Source organism: Sinocyclocheilus anshuiensis, unplaced genomic scaffold (assembly GCF_001515605.1).
Source record: "Sinocyclocheilus anshuiensis isolate Anshui unplaced genomic scaffold, SAMN03320099.WGS_v1.1 scaffold1383, whole genome shotgun sequence".
NCBI lineage: Eukaryota > Metazoa > Chordata > Actinopteri > Cypriniformes > Cyprinidae > Sinocyclocheilus > Sinocyclocheilus anshuiensis.
Genome location: NW_015536550.1, coordinates 369323 through 379671, shown reverse-complemented (window position 1 = coordinate 379671; position 10349 = coordinate 369323). Strand labels below are relative to the sequence as shown.

At 36.3% G+C, this 10349-nt stretch overlaps 1 protein-coding gene across 1 annotated transcript; it reads right to left on the bottom strand.

Annotated features, from left to right (window-relative positions):
• Positions 1–3168: 3168 nt before the first annotated feature.
• LOC107700831 (brachyury protein homolog A-like) lies at positions 3169–5609 on the bottom strand. Its single transcript, XM_016502648.1, has 8 exons — positions 5422–5609; positions 4868–5132; positions 4589–4723; positions 4442–4503; positions 4276–4337; positions 4021–4194; positions 3495–3618; positions 3169–3418 (listed from the first exon to the last, which is right to left on the bottom strand). Exons 1-8 carry the CDS (start codon positions 5604–5606, stop codon positions 3169–3171), a joined length of 1257 nt encoding a protein of 418 aa, XP_016358134.1. The 5' UTR covers positions 5607–5609.
• Positions 5610–10349: the final 4740 nt, after the last annotated feature.

The following is a 10349-nucleotide window of genomic DNA, read 5'->3' as shown; positions in this document are numbered from 1 at the left end:
TATATATATATATAATTTTATTTGAAAAGGTTTCTGCGGAACATTCGAAACATCGTAATTCAAAAGTTTGGGGTTGGCAAGATTTTTTAATTTTTTAAAAAATATATTATCTTCTGCTCACCAAGGCTGCATTTATTTGTCCAAAAGTACAGTAAAAACAGCAATATTGTGAAACAATATTACAATTTTAAATAACTGTTTTCTAGGTGAATGCAGATCCACCTCGCACACAAAGAGCTCATTGATTCTCTGAGACTCATCAGTGATCAGGGGCAGGTGGCATTAAGAAACACACTTTTTCATACAATAGTGGATGATGTTGATAGTTAATTCTCTTCATCTGTGGTGGCTGTATATTGGACTCCTGTGTGAATACGAGGAGAAGTGACTTCATGCATCCACTAAACATCCACAAAACAGTGTTGACAGAAAGTTACTGCAAAAATGCATCGAAAATGTAAGTAATTTATTTCTGTGATCAGAGCTGTATTTTCAGCATCATTACGCCAGTCTTCAGTGTCACATGATCCTTCAGAAATCATTCTAATATAATAAATTCATTTTTGATTATTATCAATGCTGAAAACAGTTGTGCTGCTTCACATTTTCAAACTTTGACTCATTTCTTTCAGGGTCCTTTGATCAATAGAATCAAAAGAAAAACATTTTTATATAAAAAAAAAATCTTTTATAACATTATAAATGTATTTATTGTCACTTTTGACCAATTTAATGCATCATTGCTGAATAAAAGTATCAATTAAAAACCAATTAAAAGTATCAATTAAGAATCTTAATGCCCTAAACTTATGAACGATGTATATTCTGTGCAAGTGAATGCATGTAGTGCACTCATTTTAGCTGTATTTCTAAGTGTACTTTCTTTTTCCTGACAGCACCAGCACATAGGTTGTTCTTGTCTTAGTTTTTATTCGTTTATTACAAGATTTTGTCCCCATAAAAACCTGTGTATTATGTAGAAGTGCTCATACAGCAGTAGGTGTCTCATGCGGTTTACAAAGAGCTTTTCAGGATTCATGCTGTGAGAGTTCAGATCCTCTACAGGTCAACAGAGATCTGTTTAGAAAGACTAACTTTCATGGGTTGTGCTCTTTACCCTGGAAACACACACACACACACACACAGCTGGCTGTCACATTGCTCCTTCATTATTGTTTGCCTGTGGCCCTGTGACCCTCCAGGCTTCATTGACGCTCAGGTGCTGAGTGCTCAATCATGGCCTCAGAGCGCAGCTCTCCAGCGCTGTCAGTGAGCAGTGACACCTGTGTAACAACAATACATTATATAATATACTACTACTAATTAGTATTATTAGCATTAGCATTGTTTTTGTTATTACTAGAGGTATTTTTGAAGCCTCTTATTAATGTTTATTTTAAGCTGTTTATTATTATTTATTGTTATATTAATTAATATTAAAATTATAATTATTAGTATTAGTAGAAGTAGTAGTCGTAGTAGTAGAATTAATAGTAGTAGTACTGTGTATTAGTATTATTCATGTTGATTTTATTAATAGCAATAATAGTAATTAAAATAAAAATAATAAAACAAAATATTGTATAATATATTATTACTAATAAAATAATAATTATTTGTGGTAATAGTAGTATATTAGTATTGTTTTATTATTACTAGTAGTATTATTGAAACAGATGATAATAATAATAATAATAATAATAATAATAATAAACAATATACATAAAAGAAGTATGACACAAATATGTAAAAACAAATGTGTTAAAATGCATTTGTGTGCAGCATTTATATTATGTTTGTGAATGTGTCACTTCCTATTTAGAATATGACATTATTATTATTTTTTTATATTTTGTCATTTTTTAATTTCTCACTGAAGTCGGGATCAGTTGCGTTTTGTTATTGATCAAGATTTTTTTCTTGCGATGTGTTGAGCATGTGTCACTCAGATCTTAACACACACCTGCTGCTGCTCATCACATCCAAACTCATCCAAACTCACAAGCTTCATCTCAACTCAAGAATCAGCTTCCTCCTGCTGATGAATTTACTGAACCCGCCGGCCTGATTATGCACCACTGAAATTAATACCTCAACAAGATAACAATAAACATGAACTAACAGAACTGTAAGAAGACTTGAAGTGGCTAGACATATTTGTGTAGAGAAAGACCTGAAAAAAAAAACGTGTATGTTTTCAGATTATTAATGGTTGATGGGTAATTTAGAAAGAATAAATGCTAAAATGTATTTTGAACAAGCAAATATTTAAAACCTGCCATCAATACTAAGCTGTTTCATAGGAAACGACCGTTTAACCAATGAGCAATTAAGACATTTTAGTTAAAAGTTCTTTACAGTGTCAAGATTTGCAAATGGAATAATTTGAACAAGCTGAATGTAAATAATATATTTAAGAAAATACGAGAAGTGTTTGACAGGGGAAAAAAAAGAAATGTAATTAATCATTAACATAAATTAGCATTTATTTGAAAGAGACATCTTTTTGACATACAATAATTATATCTGTGTAACAAACCAAAAGTAAATACATGCATTTAAGAAAAATACAAGGAAAGTAAAGACTACTGACAAATGTTTGACAGAAGAAAAACAAAAAAACTTTAATTTATTATTAAAATGACATAAATAAAACTCACAAAGAGTCCAACAAATACAAATAGATAGATATGTACAAATGATTTCTCTATAGGATGGATTGCAGACAAAGCTACAGGGTCGCTATTCAAACCGTTTTCAAACTAAACAGCAAAGTCCGTCTACAGAAAGCACATGTAAGACTGTTACATACTGTAAAACCATCAAAATGGGCGTTCATTTCTATTTATTTACACACATATACATTTTAATCAGTCAACAGCACGATTTGCTCTTATTAATCTTTCAGATAATATGATTAAGAACAACAAACACCATAATTGGCCCCAAACGTTTTTTGCAAATATAGATACTCTATGATTAAGTGATTGTCTCTCGTAATTACTTCGTGCCACGATACCATACAGATACGAATGAAGAAAATCAACCCGTTTCCCGTTTCCTTTCGCACAGGCCTTCTGATTGTCGGCTCTTCTGCATTCCCTCAGGAAGCAGACGCGTAGGATCTTCACCTCAGATCACGTCCTGAGAGCCACAGTCTGGTGGATCTCAGTAGCTCTGTGCCACAGGCGCCCAGGACGCTGTAAGCCTGGCGATGGAGCTCTCAAACTGAGCATCTCCCACGCCGACTTCGCTCAGGCCCGGCTCATACATCGAGGAGGGAGAGGAGGTCAGCCCCGAGTAGGACACCGAGGAACCGCGCAGGAACTGAGACGTCAGGCCGCCCGTGATGGACCCCGATGCTGAGCCCGAGGGGGTGAGGCTCGTCCCCGCGACCGACCACAAGCTTGGGTACTGGCTGGAACGCAGAAAACACACAGTTAGCCAGCAAATCCACTTAGAGAGATCTTGGTTTAGATGTAGGAAGCACTGACCTGCTGTTGGAGGTAGTGTTGGTGGTGTGGGCCAGGGTGCCCATGCCACTGGAGTTGGGTATCTGCAGGGCCGACCAGCTATCGTGAGAAGCAAGACCTCCTGAAGAGTTGTCCATGTAGTTATCTACAAACACAACACAAGAACTAGATCAATGGAAAGAAATGGATCAAAATATACAATAAAAGCCTTTCTGGTCCAAGAAACTACACTCTTAAAAATCTGGTTCCAAAAGGGGGTTTTCACAGTGATGCCACAGAAGAACAAATGTGGTTCCTCAAGGAACCTTTCAGTGAATAGTTCTTAAAAGAACCATTTTTTTCAGTGTGAAGAACATTCTAAAAATCCAAAGAACCTTTTTTTTCTCGATGTGATGAACATTCTAAAGATCTAAAGAACCTTTTGTGGAATGGAACGGTTCCATGGGTGTTTGAGGTTCTTCATGGAACCATCGATGCCAATCAAGAAGCTTTATTTTTAAGAGTGTATAATGGACTGACACATGGATCAGAGTTCATTTGCTCTTACTGCTGGTCGTGCTGCGGTGGGGGTAATGGCTGGGATACGGCGCAGCTCTGTGGTTCCTCAGGCTGGAGTATCTCTCGCAGTACGAGCCAGAGGAGTGAACGGGGGCCCCGTTGAACTGAGGAGGGCTGCTGCTGGGGCCCATAGGGCCATTACTGGGCAGGAACCAGCCACCAACTGTTGGAGGAAGACGCATGTGTTAAATATGCTATAAGACACTGTTTGTTTTAGTAGTTCATGAAGTTCTGGTTTACTTACTTTGCGAGTATCCAGATTGCTGGTTGTCAGTGCTGTGGTCTGGGACGTCCTTGTGGTCACTTCTGTTGATGTGACAACAAATAGAGTTCAGTTTGAATAATGTTAATAAGTACATAATAAAATCTAAATACATTTCATAAAGAAATTATGTCAGGTAATTGCATACCTTTCTTTGGCATCCAGGAAGGCTTTGGCAAATGGGTTGTGCTTGATCTTCAGAGCTGTGATCTGAAAATTAATTAGAGCAAATTAATATAGAGGAAATTGTTCTTTATGCAGGACGCATCTCAGGCTTTATTTAACAAACACTCACCTCTTCATTCTGATAAGCTGTGACCGCAATAAACTGAGTCTCGGGAAAAGACTGACTGCTGATCATTTTCTGGATCCCACCGACTTTCACTATGTGAATCCTGGGCTCGTATTTGTGCAAAGAGTTCAACATAATCTAAAAAATAACGGTTGTGCAATTTCATACTGAATATAATATATACTGTATATCATTTAATATTATTTGAAAGAATTGCATTTGTTGCGTTTTTATTTATGTATTTTTTTTTTCTCTCTGTTGAGAACTAAAGAGTGTCTTTACCTGTCCTCCTCCATTGAGTTTATTGGAGAGTTTGACTTTGCTGAAGGAGATGGGCGCTTTCATCCAGTGTGCGCCGAAGTTGGGTGAGTCTGGATGGATGTAGACGCAGCTCGGGCTCTGCGGTTCAGGTTTCCCTCCCGGCACCCATTCACCGTTCACATATTTCCACCGATTATTATCGGCCGCCACGAAGTCCAGCAGGACCGAGTACATAGCGTTGGGGTCCAGACCGGCGACACTGGCTCTGAGCACGGGAAACATTCGCCTAGAAGAGGAAACAAAGACTGCATGGTCAAAAACATTTTAATAGCATTCAAACTCAATGAACTTGATAAGAATAATTATTATCAACTAATTATCGACTATTAACGGTTGACAAAATTAGACCGCTAATAAGCGATCGTAACCATAGCGACACTACAAAAATGTTCCGACTGTGGTCAAGATTTTTTTTTTTTTTAGATAGCCTAGATTAGGAGCATTCATGAAAAGAAGTGCAAAAACCGCATATCTTCTTACATTAAAAGGAAGCGTTTTAGTGCATCTCAACTTACCTTCCAGTTTTCGTGACAATCATTTCATTGGTGAGCTCTTTAAATTTGCCCCATAGCTCCGCGTCTTCTAGGGAAATTTTAATATCCCGCTCCGACGCGTCGCCCTTCACGCTGCCCTCCTGAAACTCGCTCTTCACGGCGCTCAGGAGGTGATCCAGGCGCTGGTCGGGACTCGAGGAAGACATATTTCCGATCAAATCAATAGAAGTCCGAAATCACTAAATCCCGTTGGGGTGCGATGCTTTGACAGCGCGTCTCAATCTGCTCTTTAACGCGCCGGAGCCTTTTTAAAGGGCCGATATACGGAGCTCCCGCTGTTACGGGGCGTGACCCGCAGCGCCAGCCCAGGCCCATCGCGCCCGATAATATGTCGCCACAAAACGGAAAGTATATTCTTGACATTCATAGAGGCCCATTACAAAGCGTTGAAGTGTTTGAAAGTCCACATTCAATGAAAAACGTTTAAGATACAGGCCTTTTGTGTAAAATAAATAAATAAATAGGTTACACCTTATTTAAGGTGCCATATTATTTAATATTAATATTAATTAACTACATGTACTTACTATATGGTTAGGTCTAGAATTAGGGTTTGGTTTAGGGTTACTTGCATGTAATTATGCATAATTAATTGTTATTATAATAGTACACACATGTAACATGAGCAACAAAGACACCTTAAAATAAAGTGTTAATTAAACAAAAAAGAGAAAATTACTTAAGGAGCAAAGTATAAGCACAACTTCAGATGGGCCTATTAAACAATTCATTTATTTAGGCTACTGTTTTTGAATATAGCAACTTTTTATTTTTTATTGGTTTATTATTATTGTTGTTTTTATTTAGCTACTTTTACACATTTTGTACTTTGTTATTTGTTCTTCTGATTTAATTGGGCATAATATTAAATTGTTTAAATATAGCCTATTTCTTCTTCTTCTTCTTCTTTTAATATTGCATACTGTGATATTATTAGAATGATTTCACATGGAAACATTTTCATCGGCGTGGCAGGAGAGTAGCCTAATCCAAACTTGTTTTCCTATTCGGGAGCTCATCTTTGAAACAAAAGAAGGAAGAGAGACGGTGTCTGCTCCGCGCTGCCTTTGAACTCTTTGCGAATAATGCTAATCTTTTGTTGTCCCAGATACTCATGTGAGAAAGCTGGTGTTTGCTGGGACGCCCATTAGGACGCGGCCATCGACTGAAGTGTGGATGATGGCCTGAAGCTGATATGTGTGAATTTCCTCAATCCAGCCAGCAACAGCGGAGAGATTGAAATAATAAACATAGCCTACATATTTATTTACAACTGAAATATTTCACCTTTTTTTTATTGCAAGTAATTGTAGATATGGGCATATTGTTGCTTTTATTTTAACTTTTAAAATATTTAAATATTTTTCAAATATGTTTTTTTTCTTCGCACTGATTTGAATTTGAAGTGCCGAGTGTCACGGTCAATAAACGTCCTATGGTTTATATTAGGTTACTTGATATTAGAAGTTTATACGACAATGACAGCAGTGTCATGCGCTGTGATATTTTATACTTTACCTAAACCTATTATAAAACATCCATTTGTTTTATTAAAATAAATGTTACTGGATAAGAATTATGTTTCTCAAGTTTTATGACATCATATTAATTGAGGTACTTTATGGAATATTCTTTATGAAAAAAAAAATATATATATGCAATGTCACATGGCCATTACAATAAACTGCAATAAAAAAAAGGTATCTAAAATTCATATAAATTTAACCTAATATCTTGATGTTAAAAAAAGGGGTTAATGTCGATGTTATTATGCATCATGGTACAATGAAACCTTTATTTGCACAAATCCTTATTCACCAGATTTTTAGGGAAAACTGTGATGGTCATTTAAGATCAAGTGTTTTACAGTAAACACCACTGCACTTGGAGATGATGATAGAGGATGTAGTCTGCGCTTCTCAGGGGCCGTAAATGTGAAGGGCCCTCACACCTTTCTGCTCAGATTCAACGGATTTACAGAGCAACAAACAGCCTGCGATCAGACACATCAACTCACACTCCTGAGCTTCTGTTACATTGTCACACACTCACACACACACACACACACACACACACACACATTGATTAATTTATCTTTTGATGGCACAATGCAGTTTATTAAAATGTAAACATTAGTTGCATGATAGAATGTTTAAAAGTCTTATTTAAAAAAATAAAAATAAAAAAATCAGCTGGTAAAGGCACTTGTTTCATAAAATGACCCAGGTATGCGTGACTGTGCTTCTCGTTATAATAGAAGAAAAACCTGTTTCGCTCAAAAGTGCTGTGGGCCACACAATAGCCGAGCAGTGGCGGCTCGTCAGGGGAGGCAGGGGAGGCACAGCTTCCCCATAATTTTGCACACACACACACACACACACACACACACACACATCAGACCCTGCATACTGATGCTTGTTTCAAACATGCACTTTCATATACACAACTCTACACTGGCAGATTATTTAGTTTGGGTGACATCAAATGGTCATTTTATTGTTTTGCCTCACATTATTCAGACATTACCTGCTGTAATATAATATAACTTGCTGAGATATTTTTGGCAAATACAAATAAATATGGAAAACGATGAGTTTGAACCATCGTACAGAAAGCACACTGAACGCCCTTCACAAATCACCATTCAGTCAGTACACTCTCAGAAAAAAAGGTACAAAAGCTGTCACTGGGACAGGACCATTTCAAAAGGTACACCTTTGTCCCTTATTTACCTCTGAAGGGTGCATATTGTGTGCATACCTTAAAGGTATATATTGGTATCTCAAGTGTACATATTAGCAACTTAATGGTACATATTTGTACCTTTTGAAAAGGTAAAGCTTGTTTTTTGTTTCATGGTTCTGTAATGAAAAACACATGGGTTCACATGATTTTAATACATTTTGATTTTGACTTCTATTATGTGAAAAATGTGTGTCTCAAGTGTTGACTTTTATATGATTCCTATAGTTTATAGACTTATCATATTTTTATAGCTGACATACTCGTGTGTTATAAGGGCCTTTCACAGAATGAAAATAAATATGTTTGTGTGTGTGTGTGTGTGTGTGTGTGTGTGTGTGTGTGAGAGAGAGAGAGATGTTTCTTTAAGCAGATTTTGTTTTGTGGAGTCTCACTGAGGTCAACACTCACCAGTGTGTGAAAAAAGAAAAACATAATTAAAACATTCACTGCAGCACCAGTACTCTCGCACCAGTACTCTCTCTCTCTCTCTCTCTCTCTCTCTCTCTCTCTCTCTCTCATGGTGCACAAACAGATTATATAAAGGAAACATGTTTGTCACTGCTTACATTTTTAATTGCATACCAACATAAAGAGTTTTACTTCCTCTTTCCATGATGGTTCCTGTATCAGGCTGGCTTTGAATGCAAGTGATTTGAATCACAGTGATGTTCTACTTGAATGCACGTGGAAACAATGTCATTATAAATACAGTGTATGTAGAAACGCGGCAGCAGTGAATACGCATGCGACTGATGCTGTAGGTGTAACGCTGACGCAATGATGTCGTCATCATGAGGCTAAAAATGGCCTCATTCTTCATCAAAACCCAGTAGACAGATATTAATGAAACTTTGTGCCTCTGCCCTACCACAAAGTAGGCATGCAGTTTTTACAAAGGTACATTTTACTCACACTCAGAAAAAAAGCTGTCACTGGGGCAGTGCCTTTCAACTGGCAGGTGTGTGTCCAACTTCAGAAAAGCTTAGCATGTGAAAACCTCCGGAGTTTTGCTCATTTTTTTACTACCAGTTTGTAACATTTTCACTTTTTAATGAATGCATAATACTACACAGAATAACTCCCTGTCTTTGGTTTATTATAGTTGAAGTGATCAATAATTATGTTAAAAGCGCAGATTTTTTAGATTTTTTTTTTTTAAATGGAAATGGTTTAGTTAATTTTCATTAGATATGTATTCTAGCAGGTGACTCTAACGTGGAAAAAACATCCAGGTAAACATTTACTTCAAAACCAAATATAATAATAATAATAATAAACAAACAGATAGATAGATAGATAGATAGATAGATAGATAGATAGATAGATAGATAGATTTAAATGTAAAATTATAATATATAAAAAAATATTTATTCATCATGGTAGCATTGGTTTGCAACCTTTATTTTGGGGTAGAAAAACAGAAGCTTTGTTTTTATTTTTAATTTCATTTTCGGGGGTTTGTTTTTTTATCTTGTTTTGTTTTGTTTTGTTGTTTTGATGACAGTAGTGTCTACCTCCAAGCTACCGCAACTTTATTATGGTGACATTTTAGTTTGAAAACGTTTTTAAATGTTTTTATTTTAATTTTACATTGCTGTTTTTGTTAGTTTTGAAAGTAGTGTCTAACTCCAAGTTATCACAACTTTATTGTAGTGACATTAACTGCACTAACTAACTATTTTAGAGGAACGCAGTACATTTTTATAAGGATAATAGTCAAGTCAGGTCAAGTTTATTTGTACAGCGCTTTTCACGATACAAATCATTGCAAAGTAACTTTACAGCAAATTAAGTTTCTACAATATTTAGTGGTAGCTTATCAGTGGTGACTGTCAGTTATCTTGACCTGGTAAGGACTCTAGCCGCTGCATTTTGGACTACCTGTAGCTTGTTAGATAGCTTGTTATAATACTGTAACAACAATGAAAATGAGTAAAACAATTCTGCAAATAAGCCATGTCAATATTCATCTATTGTTTTAACTTAAAGTGGTGTATCATATGAAAGCAGTGGGCTCAGGATTGCAGCACAGCCTAATGACTCTCACCGGATGTTATAATAGCAAACCTAAAGTCTAAAGTCACCATACTGTAATTATTCAGTTGTTCAAACCACAGTTACATCATGTAGAATTGACACTGTGA